Source organism: Aulonocara sp. 'chitande type north' Nkhata Bay, linkage group LG7 (assembly GCF_057382095.1).
Source record: "Aulonocara sp. 'chitande type north' Nkhata Bay isolate Kocher_YH1m ecotype deep benthic linkage group LG7, A_spYH_male_GT1.1, whole genome shotgun sequence".
NCBI lineage: Eukaryota > Metazoa > Chordata > Actinopteri > Cichliformes > Cichlidae > Aulonocara > Aulonocara sp. 'chitande type north' Nkhata Bay.
Genome location: NC_141350.1, coordinates 42,075,805 through 42,093,827, shown reverse-complemented (window position 1 = coordinate 42,093,827; position 18,023 = coordinate 42,075,805). Strand labels below are relative to the sequence as shown.

The window sequence follows — 18,023 nt, the reverse complement described above, 5'->3', positions numbered from 1 at the left end:
TTTGTTGCAGTGAGTAATGAGTGATAGAATCAGTCGTCACAGTTAGAGCCCCAGTTTGCTGTGAAACTCAATGTGCTTAACACAGAAGAACTTACCTTACCTATTCTGATGCTTTCAGGAGATTATATGGATATCGGTATTGTCACCTTGGATGGAAGGGTCAGCCCAAATCAGTCTGTGTGGTTTGATATGATGTAGGTCATATGGCATGGCTTTCATAGGCACCAACTCAACCATCAGGACACTCATGGTGTTGGCCCAACTTCTTATGAAGACAATTTTTTAAAATTTGTTCTTTTTTCAGTAATAGTGACGCCGCTTTCAAAATGGCCATGTTTACTATTTTTGAACTGGAAAACATGTTATGTAGTATGTAATGATGAAATATGTCAAAATAATGTCATTCATTATTGCAACAGGGGTAGTTATGGTGTATATATCATGTGTACAAACACTTTTTAATTTATATTTATGTTTTTTTTTGTTTGTTTTTTTTGTTTTGTTTTTTGCCTGTCCCATTTGGTTCTTTAGCCGTCAGAATTGTTGTCTGAAGACCAACAAGGATACCCAATGGATTTATTTTGCCAAATGGATCATCGTGGCATTGCCGTATTGGTCCATTTGATCGACCTTTGTTTTTATTATTTATTTTATTTTCAGTTGTTACAGACGGGACAGACATGAGTGAGGGATAGGAAAGGGAGAAAGAAAGAGGAAGGAAAAGAAAAACAGAAGGGGAGAGGGACAGTGAGAAAGGGGGAAAAAATAATAATAAAATCTCCTGGATCACCTGTTGAGAGAGAGAAAGAATAGAAAACGAGCAAAAAAAAACCAAAGCAACATACTAAACACAACATCATCGCATTAATCTAGCTAAGTGTAAACAGCAGTAAATACTAAATATTCAATGTTGTTGTGCAGCACGCAGGACCGACAGCGCACAATGTGCTTTGAAGTAGCAGCCAAGAAAGGTGTAATTTAAGTCTACGAACAGTGAACACCCGTGTGCACACCTGTGTGGATCAGCGCGCTTGTATTCAAATGGTTTCCACATGTAATGGTCTGCAAGAGGATGTAGAGAGCCATAGCCCCGTTCCCCAGGGCATGAAGCAGGCATGGAGGAGATCCAGGCCCCAGACATCCAGAGGCCCCAGAGTGCGAGAGCCCAAGGAGGACCACCGGAGGGGCATCTGTGCCACCCTCATGGGAAGGGCTGAGGATCCCCAGACAAGGCGTCACCCAGTAGCCACCGAGCAGAAGCTAGAGGGGGCTGCACCGGCGTGCCCGCCGGCTCTGCCGGCAGCCAGCTGTGCCAGAGTGAACCAAGCTGCAGGCCCAGAGGCCGGAGGCCTGAGGGCCACCCGCACCCCGGAGGAGGCCTGACCGAGCAACAGGCGCCAGGCCCCGCCAAGTAGCCACCGGGAGTGAGCTGGTACATACCTGAGCGCCCAGCCCCGGACACCAAGAACCACCAATGCACCGACCCCTGAGGGCATCAGTCACCGGCAGGGAGTGTGGTGAGGGGAGATAGGCCTTGGAGGGCTATATTTATGTTTTCAATTAAAGAAAGCACTGTAAATGCTAACTAAGGAGTCTTAGAGAGTATTTCAACTCAGAAATACCTCACATTTCCTCACGTTAGCGTACCACCCACAGGGTGGCACTCTAACACAAATGCCCCCTGCTACCTAAGCAAGATCACATCAATCATTTCTTTCAAGCGCATCACTGTGTGAAGAACGTGTGTTATGTGTACTTTAACAGGGGTGGCACTGGTTTATTAATGCTTTCATGGGTCAGTGTGCTTATGTGTACATTGACAAAAGTGCTATGGCTGACCTCTCACTTCCTGCAACAAACATGTCCTGACCTCCTGTTTCTGATGCCAGCAAATAGTGTCACCTTGGTTTAAAGTGCCGTCCTTTTGCTGATGTGGAATAAGAACCTGGGAGGGGATGGGGAAGGCAGGTTATAACTAAGCCAAGCCATTGGGCCACATCATGTTAACCTGTCAGCCCGTTTTCCTGCCAGACCGGCCATACCTCATTAAACCTAATGGGAACTGTCACTGTCACTCCACCCCCGGCCACCTGACCGGTAAAAAGAGGCAGGCAGAGCTTGAAAGAATAAGACAATATGAGGTGAGAGCAAGGAGAAGAGGGAGAGAAAAGCAGAGGAAGAAAGTTGGAAAAATAGATTACAAGGAAGTCCAATAACAAGTTTATGTTGAGAATATAGAATGAGGCAGACACACAGTGTGAGAGCGATGATGATGGCATAGCACAGGACGAAAAAAGAGAGAAGAAAAACAGATTTATAGGCGAGTGATATATACTAATGGAATATAAAGTGGAGATGGATGAGAATAATGTGTGTGTCTTGTGCCTTAACATTAATGGTAAGACATACCAATAAGAAAATACAGCACAGACAGGCCAGTGGGATATTTACAGTATTTTAGAAATGTACATTTTTATTATTACAACAGCATTTCCAGTTGGTGTGTAAAAAAAAAATCCTTTGCAAATGATTTAAACACTGCAATTAATTCAGAAAACAGAAGACAACAAGTAGCACAAAGGCACAAAGTTCAAATAGGGGCATGTTTACCACTGTGTTGCATTGCATTTTTTAAAATACTGTAAGCATTTGGGTCCATTTTTGTTTCATATGTGATAAAAATTCAAGAGAGCTCATATTTCTCATTCTACTTATTATAAATGGGTGACAGGTATAGACAGCAGGCAAGTTTAATATCCAAACACTTTTAATTAAGGTTGGTGTAATAACAGCAGAATGTGATTTGCCATTGACCTGCTTAAATTAGCAAGGCCTTTACTGAAAAAAGATCCTCTGAATGACAGGAAATGTTGCTCCAAATGTGCAGGTTACTCATGGCATGTGAACTGATGCATGCTGGTACCATAAGGGATGCTTGACTTGTGTGTTGATAACAGGTAAGCGGTCCCTCTTGTCTTTAGCCCTGAATGGGGAAAAAAGAATTTCAGGAAATGAAAATCTTTGATCCAAAAAATTGGCCGTTAGCAAACTAGGCAAGGAGGAGCTTCAGCTCTCTGCTAAACCTTTTTTCTTTAAGACTCAACCTCTTTTATAGGCCAAACAATACTGATTAAGGCAATTATTTGTGAGGTCTGGCAAGTATTGCAAATACTTGTCACTCTGAACATTTCTGGTGTTTGTATTTTACTGCCATCTTGGGTCTGGGCTAGGTGTGCACCTATTAGCACGCAAATAAAAACGGATTTCTGTAGTTGCTACCATTAAAGGATTATTTCTCCTTCATTCTTTTCCACCATGTTCAGATTTATCTGTGGGGGGTTGGTTGGCTTCTTTTTTTAGATAAATAAAAATAAAGGGCTGTATAAGCTCCACTTAAATAGGAGCAAGAGTGTAGAACAAATGCTTTACAAATATCCAGCTGTGAGTTTAAAAACATTGATTTTTTTTAGGAAACATTTTCTGAGATGCCAAAATTGCAGAGTGTTTTCTGTGAGCCAAATAAATAGCAGGTACACAGAAAAATATCAGTTGCTCTTTTAAAGAAAATGAGAACGCAAGCCGGGTGGCAGTTTCTCTCTGCAAGCTGTTTTTAAGGGATTTTTGAAAATAATGGGAGGCTATTACTTTTGGAAAGTCAGGCGAACTTGCAGCAAAGCACACAGCAGATGATTTGACAGCAGTAAATACTTTACATCAGAGAGTTTCTACTTCATGGACACTAATGGTGACACAGAGTCCACAGAGAGCTCTCAGCGCTTTTTACCTCAAACACAGTCGGACATGGGTTTATGATATCCCTGCTCTTCAGGCTTGCCAGCAGTTGATCAGTGTTTTCCTCTTTTCATTCTTCATTAGGTACGAGAGGGTCACAGATGATAAGGATGGTGTCGATCCAGTAGAGGGGAGGACAGAGACTGCTTGTGTTGCCCAGTACCAAAGCACCACTCTGCGCATCCTCACCCACTTTGTGGCTGACATCAGTGAAAGTAGAGGAGCCATGGAGGAAGATGTACTGGGCCAGCAGACCTTCCTGCTGGGCACCGACTGGCAGGTGGATGTGACACAGTTGGTGAAGGAGTCTCTGAGGGTGGAGGACCCAAAGGTTGCCCAGCTTCTGGATGACCAAGTCGTAATCGGGCTGAGCACTGGAAACACCAAACTACAGGTTGTATTTATGTATATTTTATCACAGTTTCTAAAGCAGAAGTTGTACTGCATGTCTCTGCAGTGTGGCTGTCAGGATTGTTTTGCCATGACTGATCAGTGGGGATTTACACGTTCATCTCATAGACCTAAATTGTAACTGTCACGGAAGCTGCAGTAACTAATGCTTGAATCAGCCATCGCAATACAGTCTTTGTTGTTACTAAGGAAACATGCAGCTTTACTCGATTAAATGACCTGACTGGCTTGGTTGTTTTGGCAGCCAAACAAAAGGTCACAAGTGAGCACAATATCAGACGTATTTGAACTGATAAACTGACATAGACGCAGCAGTAAAGTAACCTGGCAAGTGGATTAGGAAAATTACAATGAGAAGTCTAAAAGCAATAAAGCAAATCCATTCATCTAGACTCTTTTAATGCAAAGTATTTTGATTAGGTTGACATTGAAGTATTAGAAATGTATGAATTAAGCAAAGCACAAGCACGATGGACCAAAACAACTGAATAGAAAAAGTCGGACCACTGTTGACTCTGGTCTTATCCGTCTTATTGTCACAGTCAATATTACCCAACAGGGTTTCAAGTTTTTTCAAGCTGAAAAGCTCCAAACTGTGCTCAGCCGCTTTGTTTTGTCAATGCGGAGCAGAATGTGGCTTTCTAGTTTGTTTATAAATGCAGGGACAGGACACACATAGAAAGCATAACTTTAATTCTCCACTAAAGATACCATTAGTCTACTACATTTTTTAAAAAGTTAATGGTCATCTGCTCCAATATTAATGTTCAAAATGTTATTTGAACTTGTAAGCCACAGATAAATAATCATCATATTATCACATTTAAGAGGCTAAGTTATCCAATTTGGGGTCATGATAGATATAAAGATAGATATCAATCAGATAGATGGATAGAAAGTAAGACAGACAGACATAAAAGGTTAACAATAAGCTGATGAACATATGGTGAAGCAGTTATGGACTGAAAGAGTCTGTGCAGAGTATGGTAGAATGTTTTTTTAGTCTAAACGGAGTAAGATATAAAAACAACTATATTGATTGCAGCATGGAACAAACACTTAAGCCTATCATGAGTTGACAAAGAAACATGCCTTCATGGCACGTCTTGTAAAAGCTTGCACCTGTGCAGCCTCTCATTCTGTGACCCTTTCACCGTGTATCTCAGAATACTATTTATCCAATAATCCAATAAGGCGTTTCTCAGTATAGCACATGTTCTCACACACTAAATGAACATCAGTTGTTGAAGCAGTCGAATGGCGTTGTGAAACCTTCCATTTTCTTTTTAAATTCAAGGATATGTTCAATCAGCTATACTACAGTATTACTCTAAATCCACATGGGTTACTATTGTGCCACCACAACAGATCCGACCTTATTTATTTCACTTGTTAGTATCGTGGCTGCTAGTAGTATGTGAATGTGTGAGACAAGAACAAGTGCTTCTTTCACCGCTGGTCACAGGAAACTTTAAATTACAGATAAAGCGATATACAGTGGGGCAAAAAAGTATTTAGTCAGCCATCGATTGTGCAAGTTCCCCCACCTAAAATGATGACAGAGGTCAGTAATTTGCACCAGAGGTACACTTCAACTGTGAGAGACAGAATGTGAAAAAAAAATCCATGAATCCACATGGTAGGATTTGTAAAGAATTTATTCGTAAATCAGGGTGGAAAATAAGTATTTGGTCAATAACAAAAATACAACTCAATACTTTGTAACATAACCTTTGTTGGCAATAACAGAGGTCAAACGTTTACTATAGGTCTTTACCAGGTTTGCACACACAGTAGCTGGTATTTTGGCCCATTCCTCCATGCAGATCTTCTCGAGAGCAGTGATGTTTTGGGGCTGTCGCCAAGCAACACGGACTTTCAACTCCCGCCACAGATTTTCTATGGGGTTGAGGTCTGGAGACTGGCTAGGCCACTCCAGGACTTTCAAATGCTTCTAAAGCACTCCTTTGTTGCCCGGGTGGTGTGTTTTGGATCATTGTCATGTTGGAAGACCCAGCCTCGTTTCATCTTCAAAGTTCTCACTGATGGAAGGAGGTTTTGGCTCAAAATCTCACGATACATGGCCCCATTCATTCTGTCCTTAACACGGATCAGTCGTCCTGTCCCCTTGGCAGAAAAACAGCCCCATAGCATGATGTTTCCACCCCCATGCTTCACAGTAGGTATGGTGTTCTTGGGATGCAACTCAGTATTCTTCGTCCTCCAAACACGACGAGTTGAGTTTATACCAAAAAGTTCTACTTTGGTTTCATCTGACCACATGACATTCTCCCAATCCTCTGCTGTATCATCCATGTGCTCTCTGGCAAACTTCAGACGGGCCTGGACATGCACTGGCTTCAGCAGCGGAACACGTCTGGCACTGCGGGATTTGATTCCCTGCCGTTGTAGTGTGTTACTGATGGTGACCTTTGTTACTTTGGTCCCAGCTCTCTGCAGGTCATTCACCAGGTCCCCCCGTGTGGTTCTGGGATCTTTGCTCACCGTTCTCATGATCATTTTGACCCCACGGGATGAGATCTTGCGTGGAGCCCCAGATCGAGGGAGATTATCAGTGGTCTTGTATGTCTTCCATTTTCTGATGATTGCTCCCACAGTTGATTTTTTCACACCAAGCTGCTTGCCTATTGTAGATTCACTCTTCCCAGTCTGGTGCAGGTCTACAATACTTTTCCTGGTGTCCTTCGAAAGCTCTTTGGTCTTGGCCATGGCGGAGTTTGGAGTCTGACTGTTTGAGGCTGTGGACAGGTGTCTTTTATACACATGATGAGTTCAAACAGGTGCCATTCATACAGGTAATGAGTGGGGGACAGAAAAGCTTCTTACAGAAGACGTTACAGGTCTGTGAGAGCCAGAGATTTTCCTTGTTCGAGGTGACCAAATACTTATTTTCCACCCTAATTTACGAATAAATTCTTTACAAATCCTACCATGTGAATTCATTGGTTTTTTTTTACCTCTGGTGCAAATTACTGACCTCCGTCATCATTTTAAGTGGGGGAACTTGCACAATCGGTGGCTGACTAAATACTTTTTTGCCCCACTGTATGAAAGAAGCTTGTGTTAATTAAATCAAAATGCAGAGAAAGTTTAAATAGTCTGCAGCTATCCAGCTGTCCATTTTAAGTCAACGTTGTTGCCTGTGTGCTATCAGCTTATGTATTTTTAGTGTAGTGCTTGGCATGCCATGCTGGTCAGGTCAAAGTTTATGGGCTTCATCGAGTGAAATCATGTTAAAGCTTAGTGTAGTAGGTGGACAAATGACAGAATCAGCTCCATAAGCCCAACAGTCAGCCTAATGATGTCATGGTCCTGGGTCGTGCGACCCAGTGTTTTGAGTCTTAGTCTATTTTGATGTTTATTGTTTGTTTAGGTTCATTAAGTTTTTCTAGCTCATTTGTTATTGTATTACCCTTGTGTTAAGTCTCCCTTGCCCTTCATGTGTTTATGTCTGTGTGTCTTATATTGTCAAGTTCATGTTATCGTTTCTGTCATCTTCCCCTGTAGTCGGTCTCCCTGGTTCGTGTGCCTACCCGTTATGTGTCATGTCTGTGTGGCTCTTGTTGTCTAGTTCGTTTCATATCTATGTCTCCGTGTTTCCTGTTTTATTTTGAAAGAGTCTGTTCTTTGTTGACTGCATTTAGTTTACTCTCCGCTGTGTTGTCATTATGTTTCATTCTGGTCAGCTGTGTCCCCATGTGTCTCCACTTCCCCTGATCACCTCATGTGTGTATTTAGTCCTCAGCCTTGCTGTGTTCAGTGTTGCGTCGTCTGTGTTCTCAACCACCATGTTTGCATTCATAGTTTTCTGTGGGATCATAGTACCAGTTTCCCAGTTTAGTTATAGTTTAGTTTCGTCACTGTGCTTTTGCCTTGTTTGACCCCCATGTCATCAGCCAAAATAAAGGCTCGCTTTTCGTTTGAACTCAGTTTCGTGTCTTCGCCCATGTCTGCACCTGAGTCCTCCACACACTCTCCACTCGGTCTGCCACTGTGGATCGTGACAAATGAACTACTGGTGGTGGTATTCAAGCCTTTTTATGTTTTATTTTCTCTTAAAATCAGCACAACCTATTTCAGCATCATGCTTTCTATGACTTGTGCTTCTCATTATAGGTCCATAATTTGTTGGACAAAGAAACAATTTTTCTCATTTTATCACAGTGGATTTTAAATCAAAAAATCAATTGAAGTGCACTTCCAGCTTTAATTCAAGGTTTTTTTCCTGTGGAGATATTCTTATCCATGGTCTCCCATTTTCAGGGGCTCAACATTAATCGGACATACAAACATAATTTCAAAATATGAGGATTATTTTTAAGACTTGGATCAAAGTCCTTTGTAGTCAATGACTGTCTGAAGTGTAGAACTCATGGACATCACCAAATACTGTTTACTCCCTTGAAATTTTCTGCTAAGTCTTTACTGCAGCCACTTTCACTTCTCTCTCTCAGCCTTCAGTTTTGTCTTCAGTAACAAAAAAACATTTTATATCTTTGCCTTGACTAACCCTTGGGTTGCATTTGGCTGAACCGTAGAAGATTATAATGTTGTACATTTCAGAAAATCTCATTCTACATCTATCAGCAGTCACATCAATGCTATTGAGTCTTACATGTCCATCCCATAACATTGTCTCCGCCGTGTTAGACAGGTAATGAGGTATACTACAGTTGCTCTTTTCCTTTTCTGTACTTTTTCCTTCCTTCACATTATTCTGGCACAAGTTAATTTTCATTTCATTGTGTTTTGTTGGGAAACCGGTGGTTTGCACCTTACTCTGGATTTCCATTTATTAAGGTTTCTCTTGATTGCAGACATTGCAAATGAATTCCTACCTCCTCTCAAGTGTTCTTCACTTGGTTAGACTTGGTTAGATCTCATGAAGTTGCTTTTCTTAACCATGGAAATAAGTCTGTTGTAAATAATAACTTCGTTGTCTTCTGTAGTCTTTGAGGCCTTTTGGTGTTTATAAGCTAGTCAGTGCATTCCTTCTTTTCAATAATGTATTAAATTGTTCTGTTGGACACTAAAGTTTTTTTGCTAAACTTCTGATTTATTTATTTTATGTTTTTTTTTTTCCAACCTAGTAACAACCTCCCCTACTTGCACTCACATCTGTTAGGCTTTCATATTTAAAATTACATTGCAAAGCAATTAAATACAAATTCAACATTTTGAGTCAACTTTAGATATGCCTAATTAATTTGTCACATCTCACCTGACCATGAAACCGCTTTTCAGTCAACCGTCCTATCCGGTCGTTAAGTGATGTTGTGACGAATCCTACTTCCGGGCCTAAAGTAGTCTGCGTTTAATATGGCTTTTGTGTTGTTAACATGTTTAATGTTTTGTATTTTCTTCTATTTGATCTCAAAAAGCTCCTAAAACAGTCAGTGATCCCTGTTGACCTCCCTCAGCTTTTATTACCGCTAATCATTTATTTAAGCTCAGTTTTAAAACCTTAGCATGTAACTACAGCCCAGCCCATGCAGCAGTATATGAATGACTAACCTCGTATTGTGGATGGATTATCTCAGTTATTCTCCTGGCTGAAGTTTGGTCCTTTTACAGCATCCTGCCATGTGATTACATTTGTTCCTGACCACCGAGAAAACTCACGTTAACTTTTATCGAGTGGAAAAAAAAGTTAGCTTGTTTATATTATGCTAACATAGCTGTGTCGCTAGCGGTCACGTAGCACATCATTATATACCAGCTAGCCAAACTTCAGTAACCCTACAAACGTCACTGCTGTTTAGTTTTCTGTCTTCATTTATGTTGGAAGTGATAACAGAGCTGTACGTTTTAATTTGTTTCCAAAACCCCGCAGTCAGGACATGCTATATTGTATTTAGATAGAAGCTAGCGAGCTAACTTCCTGCTAACTTCTAACTCCGTTAAATGTCATAAATTCCATTTTCATGGATGCCTGGATGTTAATCTCAATTGTTACACCTGGTAGAGCAGAACGCTGATCATTTTATTAAAGATGAAAGACTTTAGACAGTTTTTCAACTCTCAGTAATGCCATAGTGATCGTTTGATATATGGACCTGCAGCGGAGTTTAGGTCCAGACACGGCTAGTGACGTCAGACTTAACGACCGGATTAATTCTGAGCTTCCAAAAATGGGGAACTGTGTATATTGTATGTGCATGTGTGTAATTCCTAAAGTGTTAATGGAAAAGTTTTGTGAAACCCTTTGAATTGAAACTAAAAGTCTGCACTACAAATTGATTGTTTGATTTAAAATACACTGTGGCAGTGTACAGAGGCAGAACTGCAATTTTTGGTTTGTTATATTGGTTCATTCCCAACATCTTAAATGCAATTTTAAAAATAGTATTTATACAGGTGGACATATTGTAGTATTACACTAATAACCCGCAAGTGTAGCTTATTAGAGGAATGTGCAAGAGGAACATATACTCATTATTTTCAAACATTTTGTCTTTTTTGTTCTTCTACTGTTGATTTTATTCAGATATGTAAAAAGAAGATTGAAAAGCAAAGTTGCAATGGTTTTTTTTCTCTTTTCTTCGTAAATACACGAGCCATGGACCCTGAATAGGATAAGTAGTTACTCATAAATGGAAGCCCATTAAAAAATATACCCAAGGTCTTGTTAGACCTAGAAAGTAGCATTTACAGTTTTACATCTGACAGTTGTGTAGATTGTTAAATCAGCCAATAGTCTAAATTAATTTAGGCCCATTCCACATAATAAAGTGCTGTGAGTATAACCTTTTATCTTTTCCAGTGCTACCATATGATAGAGTGGTAATACAGTTTCATTTAGATTCAGCTTTGAAGTATTATAATGGAAAACTTTGATTATGTGTAACTAAAGGCAAAGATTTCAAAAGGTCATTGATTCTAGAAGATTCTATATCAGGTAGGGAATTGGAAATGTGATTGCCGATATACACTATGCTGCAAGTTTGATAGTGTGGCAAAAGAAAGTAACAAATCCATTTAAGCACTGCCTTTCTCACATGTTATGGATAGAGTGCTTACATGCAAAACACATTAAGCTATTAACCTTTGCAAATGTGTTAGTTTGTAAGTCTGAGACTCATTGTGTGAGCCTCAGTAGATTTTATATATTAGTATCGGTTGCACCAGACTAGTTCCAGGTGCACATGGGATTTCAGGTTCATACAAGACAAGGCAGCTCTGACAGCTGTGAATAGATAGTGGTAAACCTGAAAGGAGTACTTAATTGCTCTCTCGAGAAAGAATGAAGGAATCTGTAAACTCTAGAGCCAGAATAAGGAAGGGACTTGACATCTCTGGAAGTCTTCTGGGAGACTCTCACGAATATGGATGTAGGCCAAAAGCAGTGTTTGCGCTTTCTCTAATGGTGTGAAGCAGAGACAGAACATTTCTAAAAAATGGACAAAGGAGACTGATGAAGGGGTTAGAAGAAGGGATCTGACTTCCATCACAGAACTGGGGGAAAGAATCTTGACATCCCAAGATGAGAGCAGTACAAAGTGTGGGCATTGTTAGTATGGAGTTGGGGTTTGGTGGAGAGGAGTATTGTTCCTTTTTGAGCGATGCTAAAATCACTTCTGACATCGTGTGGACAGCTCTATAGTAGGTTTATAGATTATACCTTTAGAGGAGAATGATACAGGTCATTCTTATCCTTCTCCAAAATGGACTTCTTCTTAACTTCTCAAACTTTGCCTTATATACCAATTTCCTTGCTTCTATTTTAATATCTTAAGTTCCTAGTAAGTATGCGTCATCTGCAAATCCGTTTTTATTTAATTTTATCGTAAAGTGGAATAAAATAGATCTAAGCATCCAATGTTGGAGGAAAAGAAAAGATAATGATGGTGGATTTACTTGAAGAATAAACGGCTGCTGCAAACTCTAAAATAATATAACAAACCAGCAGCTGTATTTTTTTTTTTGCTCATTTTGCTTTCCTTTTTGTCTGTAAAAAAAGAAAAACCCAGATTTCACATCAATTAGTGTGTATCTTTATTTTTATTATTCTTTATTTTTGAAAATATTCAACAATCTTCATATTTACCAGCTGTCTGGTTCTTTAATGTTTGCTTTTACATCAAAGATCAGGTTGATGCCTGTTTTGAGACCATGCTCATTTATGCTGTTTAACATTCAGATATCAGTTTCATTGTGTGACTAGCAATGCAAAGAAAAAATGCAAAGAGCTAAACCAAAGAGAAGAAAACATGGAATTGGTCTGTACAAATGAGGCAGTGATCTGTGCTGACAGTTCATTATGGCTGGTAAATGCAGCCATGTGGGGGCGGCAGGAGGAGAGACGGGAGCCCTAATTGGAGCGGATGGGAGGGATTCTCATATCATAACAATATCACAACTATTTACATGCTTACACCTCTGGCAACTCAGAGACTTAGAGAGTGTGCTATTAGGGAGGAGATCGTTTTTGCCATGTGAGTTCAGGAGCACTTCATGTGTTAGTATGTGCCTGTTTTTATAATCACAGAATATAAAATCATAAAATACGAAAGTTTAGGTTAAAGAATACAAAAGAATAGTATTTTCTTTCTCTACCAATCAAAAGTATACGTTTACTGCATTTTTTGTTCCAGGGCTGAAAAAGTATGATTTTTTTGTGTGTTCAAGAAACTAAATCTGCTTTGACCACAATCATTCTTAAGTCATAATGGCTACGATGAAGCGCTTTTAGACCGTAGGAAGTTCTTATAATTGTGGAAGGAAGAGCCGCCTTTCTTCGTGCTTGCACTGCAGGATCTAAGAAACATCAAAGGCCTTAGATGTCAGTTCTCAGGGCTTTTTCTGAGCTCCTAGCTCCCAGTACGTATTCTCCTGGCACACCAGGGACCTTTGATTGACACAGCATCAGACTGACACCAGCTCTTGCTATGATAAAAAAAGAAGAAAAAAAACAAACATTGGTAAAACATTGGACTGACAGTGAAGCCAAGGCTTTAATAAGACTATGTTGTGGAGGAAATACATCCCAACTGTGACACATACCAAATGCCAGACGGCTGTTACATAATTTCAAATCTTCCTACTGGTGATGTGAATACAAACAGAAAAATAACCCTTGAAGTTATGTAGTTCTTGGGGCGCTACCCTTAGGGCATAGTTCTCAAAGTTTTGATGACTTAGTGCCAATTTAGGAAGCCAACGTATAGTTGAGGGCTTCACAGGGAAGATAAATCATTAAAACATTTTTTTCTTTTGGTGTTTATAATGTGTCTGTTCATAGGATGGTGTTTTATGTTTGTAACTGTGGTTTTTGCTCTAGTTTATACTTTCCTAAGCATTAGCAAGGTCAGTTTTTCTATTCCTTTAGTAAGAAGTCAATTATATTTATTTATTCCAAAGTCAGGAATGTTTAGTGTGAGCTGTGGCTACAGTTGAAATCAACGATAAAATCTCCCTTAGTTTTATACTACTGTTTTTTTCTAATACAAAAACATGGACAAACAATGTCTTCCTGGCGACCAGGTTGTCACAAAATACTTTTATTCTGTGTCATTTGGGAGAGCAGTTTAAAACCATGCATTTTCAATATGTGGTGATTGCACATATATTGTACCGACTTAAATTTGATAACAGTTGGCGTACTCTGTAAATATGTATTCTGAGAAGGAACTACCTTTGCCAAAACTCCATTTAAATTCCAGGATTTAGCAGAAGGGCTGTGGGAAAAGACATCTGATCCTTTACGTTGACACCACTATAAACAACAAAATCCTAATGGACTACCATTAGTAACAAAGCAATAAGGGTTTTTTTTGTTTGTTTGTTTATGTGTTCCAGGTGCTGTCCCCTCTGACATCATCAGTCCTGGCTGAAAGGAGCATCAGAGTGGTGGATGATAAAGTGAGCGTGACAGAGCTAGGGGTGCAGTTGGTATCTGGATTAACTCTGTCCCTGCAGCTCAGCCCAGGCAGCAACAGGGCTATTGTTGCCACTGCAACAACACAGGAAGTTATTGAATCTCTCAAGCAGGTATGACTTCTATAATAATATATAATATAGGTAATATAGACATATAAACATTTTACATGGCAATTTGACTAATAACTGCTCATCCAACAGTAAGACTAGAGTGGACTTGTTGATGCAAAATTAGCATTTTTCTGTGAGTCTGATTTGGCTTCATATTTGGCTTTATGCTCAGCTCAGTCATAATAGCTTGCAAGTTTAGAAATGGATTAGGTTTATTACGAAGTCTATGGTATTCATTGTTGTTTAGAATTAATTCACTTTTCATATACAAAGCTTTCTCTTTGATTTGCATCTCTAACCATGGAACAGCTCTGTTATTCCTATAATTATAATTTCAAATGAAGGTAGGCTACAGTCTCTTTCCCTAGAAAGGATATTTAGCTTTCAGGAGAATAGTTTTGTATCCGTTCTATCCAATTGTTTCAATGAACCTTTGTTAACACTGACTTTTCTGTCCTCCATGTTCCTCTACTTTATTTTTTAGTGTCTGTTTTTAGTTTATGGTCCTTATGTATTAATAAGAATTGTGAAGAATATTATTTTTACTGTGTAACGTTGGGGTTTTTTTTTTTGTTTGTTTGTTTTTTTGTTTTGATTTCTTAGGAGTCCCTCATCAGTGCTTGGCTTCATTTCAGTGACGGATCCATGACTCCTCTAGATAACTACAACCCTGCCCATTTTACCCTGGCAGCCACCTCATTGGATGAACAGGTTGTGGTGGTGCAGCAAAGTCCAGCATGGAAGTGGCCTATCATTGTTGCCAAAGGAGAAGGTCAAGGTTTGCTTGTACGTGTTGAAATGAGCCCATCAGAAATGTGCCAGAAGGGAAAACGACATACTGTTTTAGCCACAGGAATGGCGAGCACACATGTAAGACTTGGTCAAACAGAGGAACAATTCAGACAGCCAGGTGGCCGACGTACACGCCCTGACCCTCCATATTATGGCGGATCTATCTCTGACATGGAAACTGGGTTAAATAACCGTGGAGCCACTACCATCAGGGGCCATGTTCCAGTAAGGCCAAGTGGGGGCCGTCTTTCAGCAGAAGTTGGAGCAAGGGCTCCAAATGAATTCTCTGAATATCCCGATCAGGCCGAGCTGCCCCGGAGCCGCAGCACTGATGAGGACTTGTTGACCTCCCGACGAGGCCTGACGGACTTGGAGATCGGTATGTATGCCCTGCTGGGAGTTTTCTGTCTGGCCATTTTGGTTTTTCTCATTAACTGCATCTCTTATGCATACAAGTACCGTAGCAAGCAGTTCTCCTTGGAGGCTCCAGAGGCAATGCCTCATGCACATGACTGGGTTTGGCTTGGCCAAGAGGAGGGGCTGTGTCTCCAACAACAGCAGCAGGACGAACTGGGCGGTACCCTAGAAGAAGGTAGTCAGCTATTAAATGGAGGCCTCCAGCGAGGTAATACTGGTGGAGCAGGATGTAGCTCAAGTGGGAGGGATCACAGGAATGAGTCACTTAACTCACCCACCACCAAGAGAAAGAGGGTGAAGTTCACCACTTTTTCAAGTGTCAAGTCGAGTAATGGGTGTCCTGCCCTCAGCCCCTTAGCACTAGTGCAGACCAGTGAGATAAAATGGGTATGTCCAGACATCGAGCTCGGAGACTCAAAGGATCTTAGGAACTACATGGAAAAGCTTAATGAGAACGCAATTAAGAACATTGCATAGGGGGTACTGGGTGTTTTCATTGAACTAAAGAGAAACTCACCTGAATGCCTTCAGACTAACAAGGGAAGGAGGGTTACGAAGGAGAGGTGAAGAAGAGACTGAAGCCGCTGTTAAACTGTACACCTTACCATAGCAAGAGGATGGTGCATTCAGCCTCTGTTTTTTCATGAAAGTACTCAGAAAAGGTCGAGCTATGGACTACAAAAAGATACCACAACACCACAGCATCAAGAAGAAAATGTGAAATTAGTATTGTTGCTTAAATTAAATGTATGTTCTTTGTTTCTAGTTTTCTTTCCTACGCACCATCTACACCGCTTTGTTTTGTTTTTTCAAATCGCCATGTTTTAATATCACGTTTGTTGTAATTTTTGCGACTTTCTGTTATTTTTCTAGAGGCTTCTTTCCCTGTCAGAAATTATTGAATCTAGGAGAGTAAGGTTAAAAGAAATTTTGTATTGTAAATAAAAGTTTAATTTGGAAGGACTGTATGTATAGCAACATTTTTTAAAGTGATGTATGGTTTTGTTTTGCTTTAGTTTCTTTTCAGTTAGTTTTGTCTCCAGAAAGCAGATCCATGCATGATGTTATTTAAAAGGAGGCATGTGAGTCTGATCTGGTATGCAAACTGAACATTTGTAGATAACTAATACCAGTACCCCTGGAGACATGTCATTCACTGTGGGTGAGTTTAGCTTTGAATTCAATATGTTGATGTTGGTTTAAGAGATTTATTGGGCCCTACATTTTCCCTCCTTATATTGGTTTATGTAACCTCCTGTTGCATAGTTCACATTAAACTGACTTTTTAGGATTCAAAAGGACAAATTTTGATTAAATCAGAATAGTCAATATAAATATACTGACACAACCAAAAGTATCAAAGACAATCACATTTAAAAAAAAAAAAAAAAAAAAATTCTTCATTATAATTTTCCCGTAAAACTTGTCCAGGTTTCCAGTTGTGTGGCCCAAATTAGGTGGACGTCAGAAAACACATTTACAGTGATTTTTCAAATTGCTGTATGACATTTTGAATCCTGTAAACTGTAGAAGAAAGCCCAAATCTGACCCTTTTGCTTTTTGTCATAAGCAGTATTAGTCAGTTCCAACATTTTCTACTGTATGTCTGTTTTAAAATTGGCTGGTGGACTAATTAAACCCTGAAGTTGACTCTTCCTTTTTTTTTTTTGTGGCTGTGTGATTTATTGGCCTAGCCATTGTTTTCCAATCTCAGTCCATCAAATACTGCTCTCACGAATAACCACAGAGACAGTGGCTTCATTAGATATCAAAACGATGATTGGTGCAGCTTTTGGAGTTCTTCACATTTCTCTTCAAAAGGCAAAAGTAAAAGATGTTTTTTGTTTGTTTGTTTTTTTTATTTGTTTCACAAGTGAATACTGTTAAGATAATATTATATATTGGCTTTACGCCGCACCGTGATTTGAAATAGACAAACCGAAAAAAATATAAACACAATAATATTTTTACCATCATAATGTCAGCCACGAGTTTTGATTCCATAATGTCTGTTTGTTTGCTTTGGAAGTAACCAAATTTGGATGAGTTAGATGAGAGGAGAGGGTAGAGTGTGCCAAGTTAACAGCCAAAATTTGCAGAACTGGTCAGCCCTTTAAGCCCCAGGTAGGTTTTTTAATTTAAATTTTCATATTGAAAATTTTAAAAATAAATCAGTGAGGAACAGTGTGAGCAAAACTGAGACCAGATGGCTCAAACGCACCACCTTATCATTATTACCAGTCAAAACCAGGGTTTTAAAAGCAATTTTTCTTTTCCCCAAGCAAAACTACAAATTTGAGACTAAATGCAGGCCCTATGCTATTGAGCAAGTGATACCCATGTTGTTGTACCTGTTTAAAAAATGTTCACCTCCAGTCAAAGTGTCAGACTTTGCGACCTTCATATCACTGTGCTGGATCAGTTTTTACCACAGAGAAACGATTAGCAAGCTGCATCCACAGACACTATGGGTTCATCACACAAATACTTCCTAATTAGTGCCTAGCAGCCTATAAATAAAATAATTGAATTTCACTTATCAAAGATGGAGTTCAGACTTCTTTGGATGGCATGCTAGTAGAATTACCCACACAGCAAGC

At 39.7% G+C, this 18,023-nt stretch overlaps 1 protein-coding gene across 1 annotated transcript in view; it reads left to right on the top strand.

The window, feature by feature from the left end:
* Positions 1–17,422, top strand: part of LOC147325787 (transmembrane protein 132C-like) — a 183,562-nt gene extending 166,140 nt beyond the window's left edge. The window contains exons 8-10 of the mRNA XM_086300485.1: positions 3,877–4,186; positions 14,023–14,214; positions 14,818–17,422. Of these exons, the coding sequence (XP_086156611.1) occupies positions 3,877–4,186; positions 14,023–14,214; positions 14,818–15,900 (1,585 nt within the window). The 3' untranslated portion in view covers positions 15,901–17,422. The remainder of the gene's footprint in view (positions 1–3,876; positions 4,187–14,022; positions 14,215–14,817) is intronic.
* The last annotated feature ends 601 nt before the right edge of the window (positions 17,423–18,023 follow it).